This window comes from Pyrenophora tritici-repentis, chromosome 6 (genome assembly GCF_003171515.1).
Source record: "Pyrenophora tritici-repentis strain M4 chromosome 6, whole genome shotgun sequence".
Lineage (NCBI taxonomy): Eukaryota > Fungi > Ascomycota > Dothideomycetes > Pleosporales > Pleosporaceae > Pyrenophora > Pyrenophora tritici-repentis.
The window spans coordinates 152,052-170,770 of NC_089395.1; the positions used below are offsets into that span (position 1 = coordinate 152,052).

At 49.6% G+C, this 18,719-nt stretch overlaps 7 protein-coding genes across 7 annotated transcripts; 5 read left to right on the plus strand and 2 right to left on the minus strand.

The window, feature by feature from the left end:
* Positions 1-572: 572 nt before the first annotated feature.
* PtrM4_113140 (uncharacterized protein) lies at positions 573-942 on the plus strand (the record flags this gene model as incomplete). The annotated part of the gene is made up of 2 exons (XM_066108057.1): positions 573-584; positions 640-942. 2 exons carry the CDS (start codon positions 573-575, stop codon positions 940-942), a joined length of 315 nt encoding a protein of 104 aa, XP_065961242.1.
* Positions 943-3,143: 2,201 nt separating this feature from the next.
* On the plus strand, positions 3,144-4,819 carry PtrM4_113150 (uncharacterized protein; the record flags this gene model as incomplete). The annotated part of the gene is made up of 2 exons (XM_066108058.1): positions 3,144-3,847; positions 4,792-4,819. The coding sequence occupies 2 exons, from the start codon at positions 3,144-3,146 to the stop codon at positions 4,817-4,819; spliced, it is 732 nt and encodes a 243-aa protein (XP_065961243.1).
* A 199-nt stretch (positions 4,820-5,018) lies between these two features.
* PtrM4_113160 (uncharacterized protein) lies at positions 5,019-5,973 on the minus strand (the record flags this gene model as incomplete). The annotated part of the gene is made up of 2 exons (XM_066108059.1): positions 5,019-5,675; positions 5,848-5,973. The coding sequence occupies 2 exons, from the start codon at positions 5,971-5,973 to the stop codon at positions 5,019-5,021; spliced, it is 783 nt and encodes a 260-aa protein (XP_065961244.1).
* Positions 5,974-9,046: 3,073 nt separating this feature from the next.
* On the plus strand, positions 9,047-10,705 carry PtrM4_113170 (Myosin-tail-1 multi-domain protein; the record flags this gene model as incomplete). The annotated part of the gene is made up of 3 exons (XM_066108060.1): positions 9,047-9,462; positions 9,546-10,611; positions 10,673-10,705. The coding sequence occupies 3 exons, from the start codon at positions 9,047-9,049 to the stop codon at positions 10,703-10,705; spliced, it is 1,515 nt and encodes a 504-aa protein (XP_065961245.1).
* A 236-nt stretch (positions 10,706-10,941) lies between these two features.
* PtrM4_113180 (uncharacterized protein) lies at positions 10,942-15,195 on the plus strand (the record flags this gene model as incomplete). Its single annotated transcript, XM_066108061.1, has 4 exons — positions 10,942-11,130; positions 11,226-12,286; positions 12,337-14,943; positions 14,991-15,195. The coding sequence occupies 4 exons, from the start codon at positions 10,942-10,944 to the stop codon at positions 15,193-15,195; spliced, it is 4,062 nt and encodes a 1,353-aa protein (XP_065961246.1).
* A 62-nt stretch (positions 15,196-15,257) lies between these two features.
* On the plus strand, positions 15,258-15,512 carry PtrM4_113190 (CHROMO domain containing protein; the record flags this gene model as incomplete). The annotated part of the gene is made up of 1 exon (XM_066108062.1): positions 15,258-15,512. One exon carries the CDS (start codon positions 15,258-15,260, stop codon positions 15,510-15,512), a length of 255 nt encoding a protein of 84 aa, XP_065961247.1.
* Positions 15,513-15,677: 165 nt separating this feature from the next.
* On the minus strand, positions 15,678-18,289 carry PtrM4_113200 (uncharacterized protein; the record flags this gene model as incomplete). The annotated part of the gene is made up of 4 exons (XM_066108063.1): positions 15,678-15,685; positions 15,732-16,404; positions 16,500-16,821; positions 17,013-18,289. The coding sequence occupies 4 exons, from the start codon at positions 18,287-18,289 to the stop codon at positions 15,678-15,680; spliced, it is 2,280 nt and encodes a 759-aa protein (XP_065961248.1).
* Between the last annotated feature and the right edge of the window lie 430 nt (positions 18,290-18,719).

The window sequence follows — 18,719 nt, forward strand, 5'->3', positions numbered from 1 at the left end:
TAGGCGATCCAACACGAGAGAAGGCGCTCGGGCGAGAGTACCCCAACACGAGGACGGCGGTAATCCCTAGGCGATCCAACACGAGAGAAGGCGCTCGGGCGAGAGTACCCCAACACGAGGACGGCGGTAATCCCTAGGCGATCTAACACGAGAGAAGGCGCTCGGGCGAGAGTACCCTAACACGCTTACTAGCACAGAAGGCAACAATCAAATAAGTGGGGCTTAGGATTCAATATTTGATTTGTTTGATTACCGCTTTAGGTTTAACGGCTTCCTATAAAGGCTTAACTCTTACCCTGTTGGGTTAGCGCCTAGATTTGAGCTATTATTTGATTTGATTGTTGCCTTCTGTGCTTACTAGCGTTAGCTAGCTTAGGTTAGTACTAGAGAGCTAGAGAAAGAAGCTATTATGCACGCTAGGAGCGTTCCTTACATATAAATAATAGCTACCTTCGCATAAAGATAAGATTCTATACCTACTATCAGACTACTCCTTTCTTAGACCTTCCTCTATTGCGAATTCTATCTGCCAGAGCATTACAGTTCAAGCAACGACCTGTATCCTTATCATCATGAAGTTCCTAGTAAGTAGAAAAAGTTTATAGTTTACTTTAAATAACTAGTCTAATATGCATTCAGACTGCCGCCACCCTCTTTACCTTACTTCCTGCCTTGAGTATGGCTTGCGCCGTCTATGATAATTGTCTTTGCCAAAACAGCGATGGCAGTTTCAACGATGACGCTACCCAGAAAGCATGTGCCAACTTCAGTGGAAATTATGACGTGTTTGATGACGGCCGTCACTACTGCGCTGCCGCGGCTATCCATGCTGGAGCAGCTGGAGGAGCGATTTTGTCCTTCAACAACTGTCGCTTCAGGGAAACCTGTAACAATCATGGGGCCACTGGAGACTCTAACTGCTGGGCTAAAGAGTGGGCTTAGGGCTTAGGGCTTAACGTAGGTGATAAGCGAGTGGAACCTTCAAGCGAGTGGAACCTGTAAGCTCGTGTTGGTGGATTGGCTGTTGTCAGATAATAGCACTGTTGAAGAGAAGAGCGTACAGACGCTGGGTTAGACTAGCGCGACCCGGCATCTGTGAGAGCCAATCGGATCAGAGGAAGGCTTGGCACCCCCAAGGTATGCCCACAACCGTAGACAGAACCACAACACAATTAATCATCAATATCATCACTATTATTACCTATTTCATCAGTATTCCAGATGAGACTGAATATCTGACAGCTGTAAGCTCGTATTAGTGGATCGGCTGTAAGCTCGTATTGTAATGGGCTGAGCCCTAAGTCACATGACTAGGCCGCTGGCCTAGTCGCTTCCTTCCTTCTATCACTCCTTCCCCCAGCAGCCCGTGCACCGTGCGCCGTGCGCCAACCCAAACAAAGCGGGATGGCCGCCCACTTCCTCTTCTTCTCTTCATCTCGACTGTAAATAGCATCTGGATTGGGTAGCTGGAATACAGTACCTACAGACCGTTCACACCTAGAAAGGATCGATAGCTTACCTAACATTCGGTCTTACTGCATCTATGTCTGTGACACCCTAGAAAAGATCGACGGCTCAACTAATATTCGGTCTCACTGTGTCATAGTTTAGAACCTTGGTGTTCCTGCACAGACTACGCCGGCGACCTGGGTGCCGATGTGATGGGCTCTCTCTAGTTAGAGTTGCGCCGCCGCCGAAGTTTGTCCTTCTAAGACGGACATTAGATGAGTCAGCATCGAACACAATCGCGGTGTATCCTGGTGATAGCTCCCTAAGCACACAGGCCCTCAAAGTATCGCCGGCTCCGTCACGGAGAATCAGAGATTTGGCTTATTATGTATAAACATCTTGTCCCCTTCTTACTAGGTTCCTTCTACACCTTCCTCGTTGCTTCACTCACAATATGAAACTGAGCCTGATTTTGTTATCTACACCTCTTCTAATCGCATCTGCGTTAGCATTCGATTGGGCCTGTGCCAGTTCTTTAGATGCACCGGCATTGAATAAGTACTGTGAAGGCGGTTCACATGTCAACTGCGTAATGTCCCTACCTATCTTAACGTGTCTCACCACTCCTCGGCCCAAACCACTCCTCGGCCCGCCCCACCAAAATCGCGACGCGTCTTCTTGCAGTAGCTCTACAACCACGCAATAAAAGATATAGAAAATAGATCTATTAGATGCGCGCTATCTATTAGTACACTAAGTCCGTTTATGGCCTTTTTCGTGGCAATTGGTGCAGGTTGGTGGTGCCCGAGGCCTGCTTGGCTGCCCTGCCTGCTCTACCTTCTGGAGCACTCTTTCAGCCTCTGCAGCAAGCAATTGACCTTCCTCTACCCGCAGAGCTCCTCCACAGGCTATATACTGTCGGCGCTGTTGCTTCTTACGCTGCTGGCGCTGACTAGCCTGTCGAAGCTTACTAACTTCAGCTGTAAGGATCGTTGCTGTAACGGGCTAGAGCCCAGATGCTATGGTGATCCTCGGTGGAACCTTCGGAGCTTCCTCGGCACTTTATTATTATTATTATTATTATTATTGTTGAGAATATCTGGGTTCAGTCCAGGTAGAAGGTGCTTGGGGATCACATGATGTGCTGGTGTGGCAGGCACTGCCTGGTGGGCAATAGCACCCACCACAATAGAGTGAGATCTTGATAGATAACACGATAGTCAATACAATACGTTGTAGCCACCCCGCCTTGTCCCTCCTCCCACTCGGTTATCCATAGTAGTCATACTACTAGAGGGACCTTGTTCCAATAGGTTATGAGCTCCGGTTGCCAAAACTGACGTCATTGTTTTGATCCCACCAGAGTCGCGCAGGACTCAGATTCAAGGAGGAATCAAATCACTACTAAGGTCGCGAAGGACCTAGCTACGATTCGCGGAAGGAATCGAACACCAACTAGAGTCGCGCAGGGCTCAGATTGGCGAGACAATCACCTATCCAAGTCGCGCAGGACTCAGATTCAACCTACATCTTCTCCACGCTTGAGAATCGACAACGACTGCCTGCACCGCCTGCACCGGCAGCATCATTGCCAGCATCACCTGCACCGCCTACACCAGCTGCATCGACTGCACCGCCTGCACGCCTGCAGTATACTACCTATACGTCCGAGCTCCTCTTACCACTGATACACAATGGCTGAAGCAAAGGAGGAATGGAAGATCCCCAAACTTACGGCTGAGAATCACGATGCTTGGTTCCGCCGGAACAAAGTCAAGCTAAAAGGGAAGAGAGTCTTCTACGTATGCGAGAAGAGTCTAGAGAAGCACTGCCAGCTTCCTACTCCTGGGGACCTATCAGACGCTGTGAAAGAATTGGACATTACAGACAACAAGACTGTCAAGGTCTGCATCAATGTCGACATGAGAAACAAGTACCTAGAGGACGAAGCAACTGCAATCGACCTCCTGTTCAGATCCCTTAGCGATGATGACCAGGCCCTCATTGACGAGTACGACACTGCCTTCCAATTCTGGGCTTACTTGCGCAAGAAGTACACCCAAACCGACGCTACCGCCGCCAACATGTACATGACTAGGATCCAGACATTTACATTCGATTCTGAGAGCACAATTATTGGGTCATGGGAAAAGCTGAAGGATTACCGACGCAAGCTTGTGGCAGCAGATGCTGACACCAACGGAGCCTACAAAGACTCTGCACTGCTACTCATCCTTATTAGATCACTCCCAACGAGATTCAGGACTACAGTTGACGCCGTAAATGCACAGCTCAACCTCACTGTCGAACAGAAGCTCAAGTTCCTGGAAGAGAAGGAGGTCCGAGACCAGCAAGACGCCAACGAGCAAGCACTTCCAGCATTCAGGAAAGCCTATAAGTACGTTCCGCCGCACAAGCGAGGCGACAAAGACTTGCTGTCGTTGTCATCTGACTCTGAACCCGGTGCTACGTCTGGCATCCAGTGCTATCTTTGCGACCAGCCTCACTACATGCGAGACTGTTCAAAGCTTGGGAAGGCTCGACAGCTCTTGAAGGAATATGAAGTTGAGAAGAAGCAAAGGAAGAAGAAGTCGCTCCCTCCTAAGTCGTCTAAGCCTCCTCCTACATCGAACACCAACTTTTCGAGATGACAAAAAGGTCCTGGATTACCCTTTTTTCATCTCAATTCCATTGAAATGCCTTCCTAGAATCAGTTTCCAACGTCTGCTTTTGCGTGCAGGCGTTGTGGCGGGCGCGCTGGCCGCTGCAACTTTGACAGAGTTGTTACCTGGCCTTAGTTGAGAGAAATCTCTGCAAGTGGCCCGTGCGCCAACTGATTTTAGATGTTCGATCGAAGGCACCCTCTACGAAACCGACAGAGCAACGGCTCTTCCTTAGGTATATAGCTCTATTGCTGCAAAGTAATAGGCCTATATATCTAGATGCTACCTATACCCGAACGCCCTAAACCAACTCGATATACCGACCCCATATACCGAACCGCTCCAGCACCTGCTGTCACCAGCACACTCACGAGCAAAACACCGACCAGGCACTAGATGTATAGATCTATTCTCTCTCTTGTAGATCCCTATATACAGACGCCTACACCAAAAACGCCCTCTCCACCGAACGCCCTAAACCGACTCGATATACCGACCCCATATACCGAACCGCTCTAGCACCTGCTTTCACTAGCACACGCACGAGCAAAACATCGACTAGGCAATAGCTGTATAGGTCTATTATTGTTAGGTTATAATAGATCCCTGTATACAGACGCCTACACCAAAACGCCCAAAACATCGACTATTATTATTATTATTATTATTATTCCATTAGAGTCCTTTTTCAGTCAGAGACTATGTAGGACTTTGGCCGAAGGCCGTTCTATCTTGGTTTTTCTAATTTACATGGTTTTCTGGTATGGTTCGCTAATATGGTTTTTGGCTTTTCTACAAAAGATAGCTTGTATCTGTTTGTTGCCAGGTGCTAAAGAGCAGTTTGATAAGTAGAAAGAGATGTAGCAGCGGGCTCTTGTGGCAAAGGAGAGGGTTGTGGTTTTAGTTTTATACAGTGTCTCTCTGTAGGTCTTCTGCTGGCTGTCCTAGGTACCATTTTCTTGTTCCTATTCTGGTGCTAGTGATAAAAGCTAGGGTTGCTTCTATACCTATACTAGTGTGGAGTAGTAGTGGTAGTGTGACTGGGCGATGTTTGATTGTTTGTAGGAGCGTTTTTCGATGGTCTTTGTATAGATGGCAGTACAGTAGTAGGTGTTCTGGCGTTTGGATGTTTTGGCAGGTGCAGCGATTAGAGTCTCGTTTCTTAAATCTCTTTAGGTAGGAGTTGAAATATCCGTGTCCTAGCTTAAGAGAGTAGAAAGCGCTAGAGGTTACTCTTTTCGTGTTCTGTGGCATTTGGATGGTTTTGCTGATTTTAAGAGGGTATTTTGCTGAGTAGGTAGCTTTGTTTAGAGCGGTTGCTCTTGCTTTGTATTTCTCGTACTCTTGGCGTTGCTCAGTTTGTTGTATCTTATTGGTTATCGTGCCTAGGTAGGCAATGCTCTTTGTTGTTGATCTGGGGTCCTCTTTGGTTGCTTCTTTTGCTAGGTAGTCTGCTCTTTCGTTTCCAACTATATCTGTGTGTCCAGGTGCCCAGAGTAGGTGGATGTTTGCTTGTTTTCGTCGGATCGTATTTGCCGCTTTTAGACATCGGAGTTGCCAATGCTGTCCTGGTGTCAGATTAGATGAGATATTGCACAAAAGTGATGGATGTTCATGATTGATTGTATTGTTCTCTGTTCTAAGGTGCGCGCTGAGAGTTTTGTTCTGCTAAGACGCTAACCCATTATTAGCTAGCGGTGTCGGCACTTTCGGCTCGACACGCCTGCTATCTGACAGCAGGATAAAAGCTAAGGGGAGATAATTCCTCATTGTCTGAACGAAGTACGGTGTAGTATATAATTGATGTGGTAGGGTAACTGCTGTTGCGGTCCTTGATATTGCAAAGGGTTGTCCTGCTCATATTTATACCTAAGGACCCGGCATAATTATTATGTATTACTTAGATTAGCAAACGGGTAGATCAAGTAATCCGGATAAAGGCGGATGTTTCGGCTGAAATACCCTCTGCAATAGGGTAAGGTTGGGGTTAGACACGATTATTCCTATTCTTAGCATGACTAAGCAGCTAACTTACACCAGTAGGTGGAGCGACTAAAAGCAGTCCACAGGGTAATGATATTCCAAATCTATATATACTTTGAGAAAAAATGGTAATTAATGCGAGAAGATCATGTCTTACAGGGCTTGAAGGAACACGTTGTCCTAGCGACCGGCATAATATTAAAAACGATGCCGCTAACTAGGATGAGCAGATCGACATTCCGAGGTTACACACGTGGCTTGAAACACTAAAAAGAGCAGCAGAGTATTGTCCCACACAAAGAGACCCTAGCCAAGGCACGTAAGCCTGCTTTGCATACATAGACAGCCAGCTGCTGCTCATTGCACTAAGCTCCTCGGCTTCGAGATGAAGAACTGGGCTCAGGATTGCTTTTTCTCCAACGTTGTGGCGAGCGGGGTTGCCAAGCAGCTTATCTCACGTCATCCCTAGGATTGTTGTTGGTTGGGATAGATCTTCATAACATGCTCTCGAGCGCTGTCAAGCGGTGAGACCGCGGGAACTAGGGCTACAGGGAGGGGGTGTTTAGCTTATAGCATTACCTGTCGGATCGTGAGTATCGGTCGGTAAGTCGGCTGCTCACCGCTGCGGCGCTGCCTAACAGCCGACTCGATCCTACTTTGGCTCTACTCGTCTCAGATTAGATATACCTCTGTAGCATCCCCACGTAGCGAGGGAGAATAAGAATACCAATACTAGTTACTAGAAGAACCTCGTTGTTGTTATTCACCCGTACGATCGTACAAGGCCTACCAACATTACCTACTGTGCTGAAGCAAAGATTGTTATGTCGAAACTCAGCTTTCACGAGAGACACTCCAGTGGATACATCCTAACAGGTTGAACCAGCTTCCTCATTTATTGCGTACTCAAAGAGCTCTTGGCCTCTCTAGCAATATCCCGCATTTACTGCGTTATAATTAGTCTGACCTCTAGGCCCGCAGAGATGTCAACAATCAGTTCAAGCCGGCTTGATTGTTATCTGTTGCAGTACAATGCAGTCAATTAAAGTGTAACCGCGCGAGGCAGTCATCAGAGTATATTGTGTTCTGTTGTTGTTGATGAAGGTGGAGAAACGTGCGTGAACTTGTTGTATTGGAGCTACGGGAGAAGGGAGAATATCTATGGTGCGCGCACGGAGCAGCTGACTAATCAGTGCCTGGCCAATCAGAGCACGGGAAGCCTGATTCACCGTGAATACTAGTGAAGGCTCTCACCGCGTCTCAACAGTAATTACTGTATAGTATTGTAACTTCTAGACCCACATTGCACAACAAAATCCGAGCAAGCATCTCTTAAGCGCCGCGTGTACTGTTGTCAGATATTCACTCTCATCTGGAATACTGATGAAATAGGTAATGATGGTGATGATATTGATGATTTATTGTGTTGTGGTTCTGTCTACGGTTGTGGGCACACCTAGGGGGTGCCAAGCCTTCCTGTGTTCTGATTGGCTCTTACAGATGCCGGGTCGCACTAGTCAGACCCGGCGTCTGTACGCTCTCATCTTCAACAGTGCTATTATCTGACAACTGTACACAAGCTGAGACGCCTTTGCGACGAGCTCTTGCGCAAGGCTGTGAGCCGTACGCGGACGTACACGCAGATGGGTCGCTGTACTAGAGTTCTCACGCGGTGGGTCCTGTCTTACAAGAATGTCCGGGTGCGTCAGGTGTCAGAGCACGGACGGCCGCGCAGGTGCGTTTTCTGGCGAGCATTAGTCGGGCAGTGGCGATGCATAGCAAGAAGCTACCTTATCTAGAGACAGCATTCTCCTCTTCAGCTATATTTACATAACATCGCCTCCTACGCTACGGGGGCGCGTTGGCCACCCTCCCTGTTACCTAATAGTTAAATAGCTAACCTTATCTTGCTGTTATCTAGAACATTTGTTATTATTATAGCAAATTCATAGAAGACGAAACAGCAATCTTCTTATTCGTAAAACTAACGAACACAGTTAATACACTTCTAACTACAATCTGCACTATAATCTACACTTTATAGCTCTCTTGTTCACGATCAGACTCCGCAACAATCAATCGATTGACATGATTGATTCCTATATAGGTTAAAGAATTACTTCATTAGGCAGCCTTTAACCTAGATAGGAATCAATCATGCCGATCCGATTGATTGTTGCGGAGTCTGTTCACGATGTTATAAACATTTATAGGTCTTCCTATCCTACAACTACGCTGTCTAGAATGCGATAGAGGAAGACGTATTCGTGCTTCGAGTTGTTCCATACATCGAAGGGAATATAATAGCCTAGGTTCTTAGCAAGAAGTCGGATGTTACGATACTCTGTGCGCTCGTTTCTAGCATCTATATTAATCTTGTAGATCTTCACGTCCCTCTTTCCTGCAGTCACTCGCCGTTCTACTTCTCCCTACGCTACCTCCTTGTCACAATACGTTGAAATGAATAGCGTAGGATATCTATTGCTCTAATCGAGATGTTGCGCAATCTAGTCTAGCAAAGCAGCTCCCTTCTTTCTAAAATTAACCAAGGTATCTCTGTACTCTGCAATTATACCCTGTCTATCGATGTAGCGGGCTGTCATGGTTTGGAACCTTGGTGTTCTGAGCACGGACCACGCCGGCGCCTCGGGTGCCGAGGCCCCGCTGCCCCACACATGTATTTAATTCTACCGAAGTTTCTTAGAAACTCGGTACTGCAAAAACTTTGTAATTCAACACAGTTTTAAATATCTGATCCTGTGAGACCCTAACACGTTTTTGCAGTCCATTAAACGCCTCTGACAGCAACCTGGCGTCCTTGGCCAGTTGCTCCTAACCTGACAGCGCCTTAACTGCGCTCTGACAGCGCTCTAACAGCGCTCTAATAGCAACCCAGCGCGTGCGGCTAGTTGCAGATCCCCACAGTTCCCGCGACACGGTAGACCAACGCCATGTCCACCCAGTTCCCAGACGGCAATGCCGCCGACGCGCCCCATGTGGGAGACGCCTCGGGCAGCGACGCCAACCCTACCGCCGGTGCAACGATCAGCCCCGGTAAGAGCGCGAGGTCTTTCGCTAGACCTACCGTGGCTTCCACCGCCCGCAGCAGCGCCTTGCCACGCGCTACCGGGTCCGCCAACTTACGCCAAATCAGCAACCCAGCTGTACCTGGCGCCTTCGGAAACGAGCAGCTAGAGCAGCAGGGCTATGACGCCGACTCAGATAACGACGAGGCCGACATTACCCAAATCCACCATCTAGTACCATCGCGCCCGTTATCACCTGTCGTAGACGCTCAAGACTCTAGCGACTCCTTTCAACCGTCCCCGCCTAACGTCACTACAACCCGCGGCCGCGCAGGCTTTCAGTACCCCGCTCTCCGACAGCGGTCGGACGCCCAGCGCACTGATAACCCTTTACGTACCAAACAGAAGACGGCAACCATACTAGCTACGCCCTCTCTCCGCCTACATGGGACCCGCTACCCTCGCCTACGCCACGCACAGAGGGGACTACCTCAAAGCCCGTCCGCAAAGTCATTGGCTACGTAATCCCCAAAACTGACTTGCCTCAAGGCAGTCAGCCAACTCTAGCCGCCTATGAGTACGACGCCAACGGCGAGCCCAGGCTAGTAGGAGAACTTGACGAAGCTTTTGTTAAAGGCTCAACCACGGAAGCTGGAGAGAAACTCTACCAGTTCTGCTTTGACACCGTCCACACCCTACATAACGACCTCGCCAATCTTCAAGAGCGCCTGACGGACGCTCAGGAAGACCTCATCGACGAGCGCGTCGCCAAACTCAACTCCGAAAAGCAGGTAAAGTTCCTTACAAACCAGCTTCAAGAGGTGAGAGGCAGCCTCCACGTAGCCAACCAAGACCTCCAGTCGAAACTCGACACCGCTGAGCGACGAGCCGAACGCTACCTCCAGCGCAAGGAGGAGTACAAGACCGCCCTTAACCAAGAGTCTACCGCGCACGGCGAAACCAAAGAAAAGCTTAAAGCCTATGCTAGCACCGCGCGCCCATCTCTACGCGGCAAACCGCATGACTCCATCTCTGACGAATCAGATGGACCCGTTAGCGTACGCCGCCACCGCTCAGCTACCAAACTTAGCCCTGACGCTCCGCTGCCCGCCACAACGCAGCGACGATCTAAACAACCTGAACCCGCGGTCTTTGAGGGCCCTACAGGCACAAAGGCCTCTACCTACCAGAAATGGAAACTCGACATGCAGAGCTGGTTCCGTGCCCATCCGTACCCTTTCGCCAACAACGAGGAGGAGCAACTAGACTACATCCGCATGAAAACCACCGGCGTAGCCTGGGATAATATCTCGAGCGGATGGTTTGTCGAAGGAGACGAGTTCCATACTGCACAAGAAGCGTGGGATATCCTCGACGCCTGCTACGGCCGTTTGAATACCCGCCTAGATGCCCACAACTTCTACGAAAAGGAAGGCTTCATGAAGCCTGGTGAGACTATCACCTCCTACCTGGCCCGCTTCAAAGCCGGCGTCGCTCCCTTGAAATGGGACGACGAGGAAAAGACTCTGCAAGCCTACAAGAAGTTGCCAGACCAGTGGCGCAGCCGAGCGGAGCACCTCATGAGCGACGACACCTTCACCAAGGACTTTGCCAAGTTCAGCCACAAGCTCCGACACCTCGAACAACTTCACTCCGCCCTCCAGCCCTCTCACAACCCTAGCAAGGGTAATAGTGGAGGTAGCGGTCGTGGCGGCGGCGGCAATAACCGCAACCGCAATCGCAACGCCGACAACGCGCAGCCCAAAGGCAGCGGAGCCAACCAATTTATTATCAACAAACCCTACAGGGAGCGCACTGTCATGGAGACCCAGGTCCTAGCTGAATTGGAACGCTGCTTCAAGTGCACCCGTGCAGGCCACAAGTCTAACTCCGACGACGCGCCCTGCAAGGACATGGACAAGCTCACTTCAATGGGCCGCTACCCCGAAGTCCTCACCGCCTTGAACGAAGCCCGCAAGGCCGCCGGCGTCCCTATCCCTAAGGCCGCCGTACGCATTAACGCCGTCCGAGCCCCTACTCCTCCAGCGGCCGCCTCTGACGCCCGCTCGGAAAACGAGTAGTCCCTGGCGAAAGTCGCCCCCAGGGACCCCAAGAGCCTGAGAAACTCAATAAAGAACCCTTGAATACACCTGAACCTACAACGCCCCCTTCTCCTACTGCCGAAGACTGCGACGACAACGACACTGAACCTGACCCCACACTGCAAGCAATCCTGGACCGGATCAAGAACCTGGAACGCCCTGCTGCCCCACGGGTTCGCGTCTCCGCCATCGCAGCCGCCGCTATTCGTGGCAATACTTATCTCCCTATGGTAGGTCAGCAATTAGTATTCAAAGGGATGATATCTCCCTCTCAACAACCATCCTCACACGTAGAACTCATGGGTGACTCTGGTTGTGCTTCTCTCTTCATTGATGAATCTCATGCTCGCGCACACAAATACGAATTAATTCCGCTCCAAGACCCAGCTGTCCTGGAGCTCGCAGACGGCACCCAAGTTGCCAACGTTACCCATATGACACGGGTACACGTAACTTTCGACACCCACCATGAACAAGTCCTTGCCTATGTGACCAAAGTTAGCGGAGTGCAAATGATCCTTGGCACTCCCTGGTTTCAAATCCACAACCCCCAGGTAAACTGGGACACTATGTCAATAGTATTCAACTCAGACCATTGCATTCGCAACTGCCTAGAAAACCACAAGCCATGCATGGCTGCTAGTAGCCGACACCGCAAACACCCAGCGCCCCCAGCCTATGAGCTTAAAAAAGCTCGCCATCCTAAGGCTCCTCAACATCCCCCGCCTATCGACATCGCTTTTATCTCAAGCCGGGTGGCCGCCATTTCAGTGACAAGAGGAGAACAGGTCTGCCTAACCTCTATGGAAGAGGTTGAAAGACTTTGCAATATGACCGACCAAGAATGGACGGATACCCAACTGCTGCGTGCGGCAGGAGCCAAAGTCCTCCCTGAAGACTTTGAAAAGTTTCGCGATCGAATGGAGCGCCCCCACATGAGTAAAGAGGAAATCCTGGCTAAGCTGCCAGAGGTCCTCCATCCCCTCTACCATGGCTTCGACCCACGAGAGGCCGATGAGATCCCTCCGCAGCGAGACAAGCTGGACCACGCTATTGAAATCCAGTTAGACCCGAAACCGGAAAACCGCCTCGCCCTTCATCACAGCGGCTAAGGCCGCTATCCCGCGACGAAGCCCGAGCTGTGAAGCTCTACATTGACGATATGATCCGGAAAGGCCACATTGAACGTAGCACCTCTGAATGGGCTGCCCCCCTCCTAGTAGTCAAGAAACCTGGAGGAGGTATCCGAATTTGCGTGGACTATCGAGGACTTAATGCCCATACCATCAAGAACCGTAACACCCCTCCGTTGATACGCGACATGCTCACCAAGCTATCCAAGGCCAAATTCTTCTCTAAGGTAGACGTTATCGCCGCCTTCAATAAAATCCGGATTAAAGAAGAGCATAAACACCTCTCAGCGTTCATTACGCCATACGGCCTGTACCAGTACACCGTAATGCCCTTTGGAATGTGCAACAGCCCTGGAACATTTCAAGCCTACATCAACGACGTCCTCCATGAGTACCTGGACGAATTTTGCATGGCCTACCTAGACGACGTCATCATATTCAGCGAAACAAGGGAAGAGCATGATGACCATCTACTCCGAGTGGTCACACGCCTGTCCAACGCTGGGCTCCCCATGGACATCCTGAAATCTGAATTCTTCCAAGAAGAAGTCAAGTTTCTTGGGCTTATTATCACACCGAACGGTATAAAGATGGACCCAGAAAAGGTCAGTGCTATACAGGACTGGCTTCTACCCAAGTCCCTCAAGGATGTCCAAGCCTTCCTTGGCTTTGCCAATTTCTATCGCCGTTTTATATATGGCTTCTCTGATATCGCCAAACCTCTCACCCATCTCACCCGCGGAGATCCAAAGCTGTTTCAAATGACCCCCGAAGCTTCGCGAGCCTTTGACCTGCTCAAGCAGGCATTCTGTAGCGAGGTGGTCCTCGCCCATTTTAACCCAGACCTCAAATGCATCCTGGAAACCGACGCCTCTGACTACGTCTACGCTGCAGTGCTCTCCCAAATTCAAAGCGACGACACTATACGCCCTGTCGCGTACCTCTCCAAAAAGATGACTCCTACGGAGTGCAACTATGAGATCTACGACAAGGAACTGCTGGCAATAGTCCGCGCCTTCGAGGAATGGCGCCCGGAGCTCGCAGGCGCCGCCGACACAGTAGAAGTACTTACTGACCATCGAGGCCTCGAATACTTCCGCTCTAAACGCCACCTTAACCGCCGACAAGCCCGCTGGGCCGAGTTCTTAGAGGAATTCGACTTTAAAGTCAAGTATCGGCCTGGAAAACAAGGCACGAAGCCAGACAGCCTCACCAGAAGGACAGGTGACCTGCCTGAGAGTGTCACCGACGACCGCGTCCAGCACCAGTGTCAGACCATCCTTGGCGACCACCGGTGGGATGGAGGCAGCCATGAAGCTATCCGCCTTGCTGGCCTCTGCTTAGGAGAAGCCGAGTGCGACCTGCCCTCTATCTTATCCCTCATGCATGAATCCGGAGAAGGCATGTCACGCGTGGGCACCGCCATGGTTAGGCTAGCCCGCCTCACTCTCCAAGGACAACATGACCCTTACGACGACCTTGTAGCAGCCGATGAAATGACTACCCAAGAAATTGTCGATGCCCTCTACCCTACAGACGCCCGCCTTACCGCTATCCGCGACGCACTCAACAACGGCCATCGACGTATCCCTCACCACCTTATTGCTGAAGGTGTGCGGTTGGAACTGGGCGATCTTGAAACCAACGCTGAGAGAAAGCTTTTTATGCGCTATAACCGCCTTCTTGTCCCATTCAGCGAGAAACTGAGGACCCGCATTATAAAAGATATCCATGACTCCCTGCCAGGAGGGCACGGGGGTCGCACCACAACATACCAGCAGGTGAGCCAATGGTACTATTGGCAAGGCATGACCGACACTATCGCAAGGTTCACTAACAACTGCACCACCTGCCGGCGCTCCAAAGTCAACCGCCACGCTAAGCATGGCCTCCTGCACCCATTCCCTGTGCCAGAGAAATACTGGACGGACATCTCTATCGATTTCATTACGCCGCTGCCACCCTCAAAGTGGTGCGGCCACTCATACCGACACATCATGGTGGTCGTGGATAGGCTGTCGAAGAAGAAGAAGTTTATCGCCATTGAGAACATGGAGGTACTAACTATCGTCGACAAGTTTCTCGAATACATCTGGAGAGAAGAGGGCTACCCAAAGACCCTAGTTTCAGACCGAGGCCGCCAATTCACATCCCACTTTTGGCGCCGCCTTTGCGACCGCGTCGGCACAGCACCAAAGCTCTCAACTGCCTATCATCCTGAGACAGATGGCCAAACAGAAAACGCCAACGCGGACTTGAAGCAGTACCTGCGCTCGTACGTGAACTACCTGCAGGATGACTGGGCCCAGCTCCTACCTTTAGCTGAATTCGAAGCCAACTCCGCTATAAGCTCCGCTACTGGAGTTTCCCCATTTCAAGCAACAAAGGGCTACCAACCTCGCTCCGGCCTAGAACCAGCCCACGCCATCACTAACGCCACCCCAGCTGCAGCACAGCGGCGCGCTGCTGACTCCCTCACAAACCGCATTGACGCAACCCGTCGGTACCTCCGCGATGAGATCGCCTGGACCCAGGAACGCATGAAAGACTTCGCTGATGTCCACCGCCATCCAGCCCCCGCTTCGCTGTTGGCGACTGGGTGCTCCTCAACGCTAAACATATTAAGACCGAAAGGCCAGTCAAGTCGCTAGACCACAAGAATATGGGTCCCTACCAGATTACCCGTGTTATTGACAACATGGCCTATGAGCTAGACCTGCCAGATAGCCTTAAGAACATTTTTCCCGCTTTTCATCCGTGGCTGCTCCAACCATATGAGGATGACGCTCTACCTGGACAGCCCAGAGCTAACGACAACGCTCCCCCGAAGTCCATTTGAACGATGAGGGCGACACAGAGTATGTTATCGCTCAAGTCTTAGACTCCCGCATACGAAATACAATGAACGACCCCTATACTGGCCGCCGTGGTTGCCTCCAGTACAAAGTTGAATGGGTCGGCAACGACCAGTCTGAAGGCTGGCAACCCTACTTCAACCTGCGCGGCAGCAAGGAGTCAGTCCAGGACTTTCACGACCGCAACCCTGGGCGCCCTGGGCCTCACGCCACCTTTCATGATTATGACGACAACGGGCAGCTTGCCGTTGCCCTGCTTTGTGTTTTCAATGGAAGTTTGAACGCTCAGTCGGGACTTTGAGCATTTTGGAGGGGGGACGTGTCATGGTTTGGAACCTTGGTGTTCTGAGCACGGACCACGCCGGCGCCTCGGGTGCCGAGGCCCCGCTGCCCCACACATGTATTTAATTCTACCGAAGTTTCTTAGAAACTCGGTACTGCAAAAACTTTGTAATTCAACACAGTTTTAAATATCTGATCCTGTGAGACCCTAACACCTTGTTGTAGGTGTTTCGTGCACGTAGGAAGTCTCTTTTCTCTAGGTAGGCGTCGTGTATCGCAGTAGTTTCGAGCTTTTCTTTAAAAATCCTTCTATAGTGGGAAGTGTCTTGTCGTAGCTTTGTCAGCTCTTTGTTCCACCAAGCTTTTGGTTTTGGACCAAGTCTAGTGATAGGGATAGCTTTGTTTGCTGCAGTTTGGATTGCTTGAGTTATTGCTTTACCAATCTCTTCTAGCTGTTGCTCTAGCTCTGTATTGTTGCCGAGGAGGAGGTCCATTAAGTCTGCCTTTCTTGGATCACTGATCTGGTCCATATCTTGCAAGGTTTGACTGTTTTGGATTGCCGTTTCTAGTTCTTTGTTGAAGGTGTCCCAGTTAGCCTTTGCAGTATTAAATCTGGGTTGGTTTGTCGGGTTTTCTACAAGGTCTGCGTTTGTTTGGATGGAGAATAGGAGGCCGTAGTGATCTGATCCAGTTTCAGGTATAGTCTGCCAGTCCGTAGCTTTGCTAGCCAAGTCTGGAGTGACAAGTGAGAGGTCTAGGACTGTTTCTCTAGATAGGTGTGGTCTGAAGAATGTGCCTACTCCTGGTGTGTTTAGGAGCTCTAGATCTTGTTCTTCAATCCAGTCAATAAATGGCTGTGCTCCTTGGCTCGTCGTTGGGCATAGCGGGTCCACAATGGATGGTGCTCGTTGCTATCTAGTACTAAAATAGAACTTGGCGGAAGCTTAGTGTTAAGTATAGCTCTGGGCAGTGTTTTTTCCCCTTCGGCGTTTGTTTGGTTGTATACGTTAAATAGGTTAAATTGGAAATTAGAACCTTTTATTGTAATAGCCATTGCGTCTGGGTCTATTTTGAAGTCGTTTTGGGTGAATGTCTCTGCTTCTAGTGTTCTAGATATATAAAATAGAACCCTAGGGCGGACGGGTAGGTTTGTTACTGGTAAGATCTGGATAAACGCAGTGTGATTTATGGATCTTGCTGTTGCGTAGTTGTCGTTGGTAGTTAGCCATGGCTCTTGAATTGCAATTATATCAGCTTTAAGTTCAACTGCAAGTTGCAGTGTAGACTCAGTCGCTGTAATGCTCTTGTTGAGATTGACTTGGAGGATCCTAATGTTGTTCAACATTAAAATCCTGCGGGGATGCTCTTTGTTACTGCTTGGTAGAGTTCGCACTCTTTGCTGTTTGCAAAGTGGGGCTCTTTGCAGTTACTACAGTGGGGGAGTGTATGGTTGCAGGGTTTTCCTTTTGTATTACACACTGAGCATTTGTGTGTTGTAGTTGCATGTTCTTCTCCGCACAAATTGCATGCTGGTTGGTTTCGGCATCTAGTGGCTGGGTGGCCAAATTGTTGGCAGTTTAGGCATTGGGTAGATGCTGCTATAGGCTTAAACTTTTCGGTGAAGAGAGTTTGTCCAAGGATTGTAATTCTACCACCAAGTCTGGCTGCGTCTTCGGCTGTTTTGAATGCTATTACAATAGAGCTGTTCTTCTTGTTTTGCCATTCTCTTGATATCCAGTATGGGTTGCCAGTAATTTGTAGTCCGTTGTTGTATGCTGGGATTTCTGTGTGGAGTATCTCTAGTGTCTCTGCTCCCTCCCATTCTGTTGGCACATTATGTACTACTACTTTCGTCCATGATTCTAGTAGTTGTACATTCTTTAGCTCAAACTTTTGATGCCATATATGCTTGTGTTGGACTAGGTATTCTCCTGAGTAGGTTGGAGTGGTTGTTAGAATAATATTGTTCTTTCTACTTGTTGTTACTTCCTTCACTACTGGGTCTTTGATGCCGCCCTTTGTGAACTCTTCGTTGATTAGGTCTCTAATCTGGAGTGGTGTGTGAGACGTAGGCTGGGTAAGCGTAAGGACTGCTTGGTAGTAGCTTGCTGGCTTTTTGTTTGTCTTCTTTTTTGTAGACACTGTAGTCCATGTGTTTCCGTTGTTCTGGGCGGCTACGCTAGCGTATGATGTCTTGTTTTGTTGGGTGTTTTGGGTGTTTTGGGTGTTTTGGATGTTCTGGGTGTTCTGGTTGTTTGGTTTTTCTTGGTTGTTTGGGTTTTGTGGTCCAGTTGCGGCATTAACAGCTTTCTTTAGTGTCTTTGTAGCTTGTTGGGAGGCGCTTGTAAGCGTTGCAGTCTGGTACGCAAGCTGTGCTGTAAACTTCTCAGTCATTTGCTGCGTAACCCTGCCTAGTTCCGTAAAGTCTCTAAAGACGTCCAGTAGTTGTAGTAGTTTGTTTTGGGATAGATGGGATTCGGCCATAGTAGATGCTTGTAGAATTAGGTCCCTTGCCCAGAAGATTGCTTGGGTTGAGTCCTTTGCTCTTGGTTTCTTTTCTTGGCTGTTCTGGAATGGGTTTCTCTCTCTTGTAGTTATCTCTGGGGAGAATGCCGCTGGTCTTTTATTTAGTGGTGGCTGAATAATTAACCTTGGTGTTTCTTGGGTGGTCTGCTCGATGGGTGTTGTTGGGTTGTCTTGGTGCCTTTCGTCGGTCTCCATTTCGTCGTCCAGTGTGCTTGAGGTCCGGAGGTCTTCTGGTAGCTGGACTACGATAGTGTCGCTATCTGGGGCCATTTTAGCCTCTCTGTTGTCTTGTTGTTGTTGTTTCTTGGCTTGGTCTGTGCGTTTGCTTCTGAAAGTTCGGACGCGTCGCGTTTGGGGTACTAGACTCCTTGTATCTCCACAACCACGCGGCTGCACGGCTTGGGAGTAGTCGGAATCTATTTCTTTCGATGGATATAGTTGGTTTCTGATGGAGTTTCACGTGTTCGGAAAAAACTCGAAGTTGTGTGTTCGCGCTAGTCTAACCCAGCGTCTGTACGCTCTCATCTTCAGCAGTGCTATTATCTGACACGGATTCTCTTTTCTTGAATCTCTTTAAATAGGACCCAAAGTATCCGTGTCCTATTTTGAGAGCATAGAAGGCGCTAGAAATTTCTCGATTAGTGCTGTTGGGAATCGAACCTGCGGTAGATAAGGCAGCTAGTTGCTGCATGCACGAGCT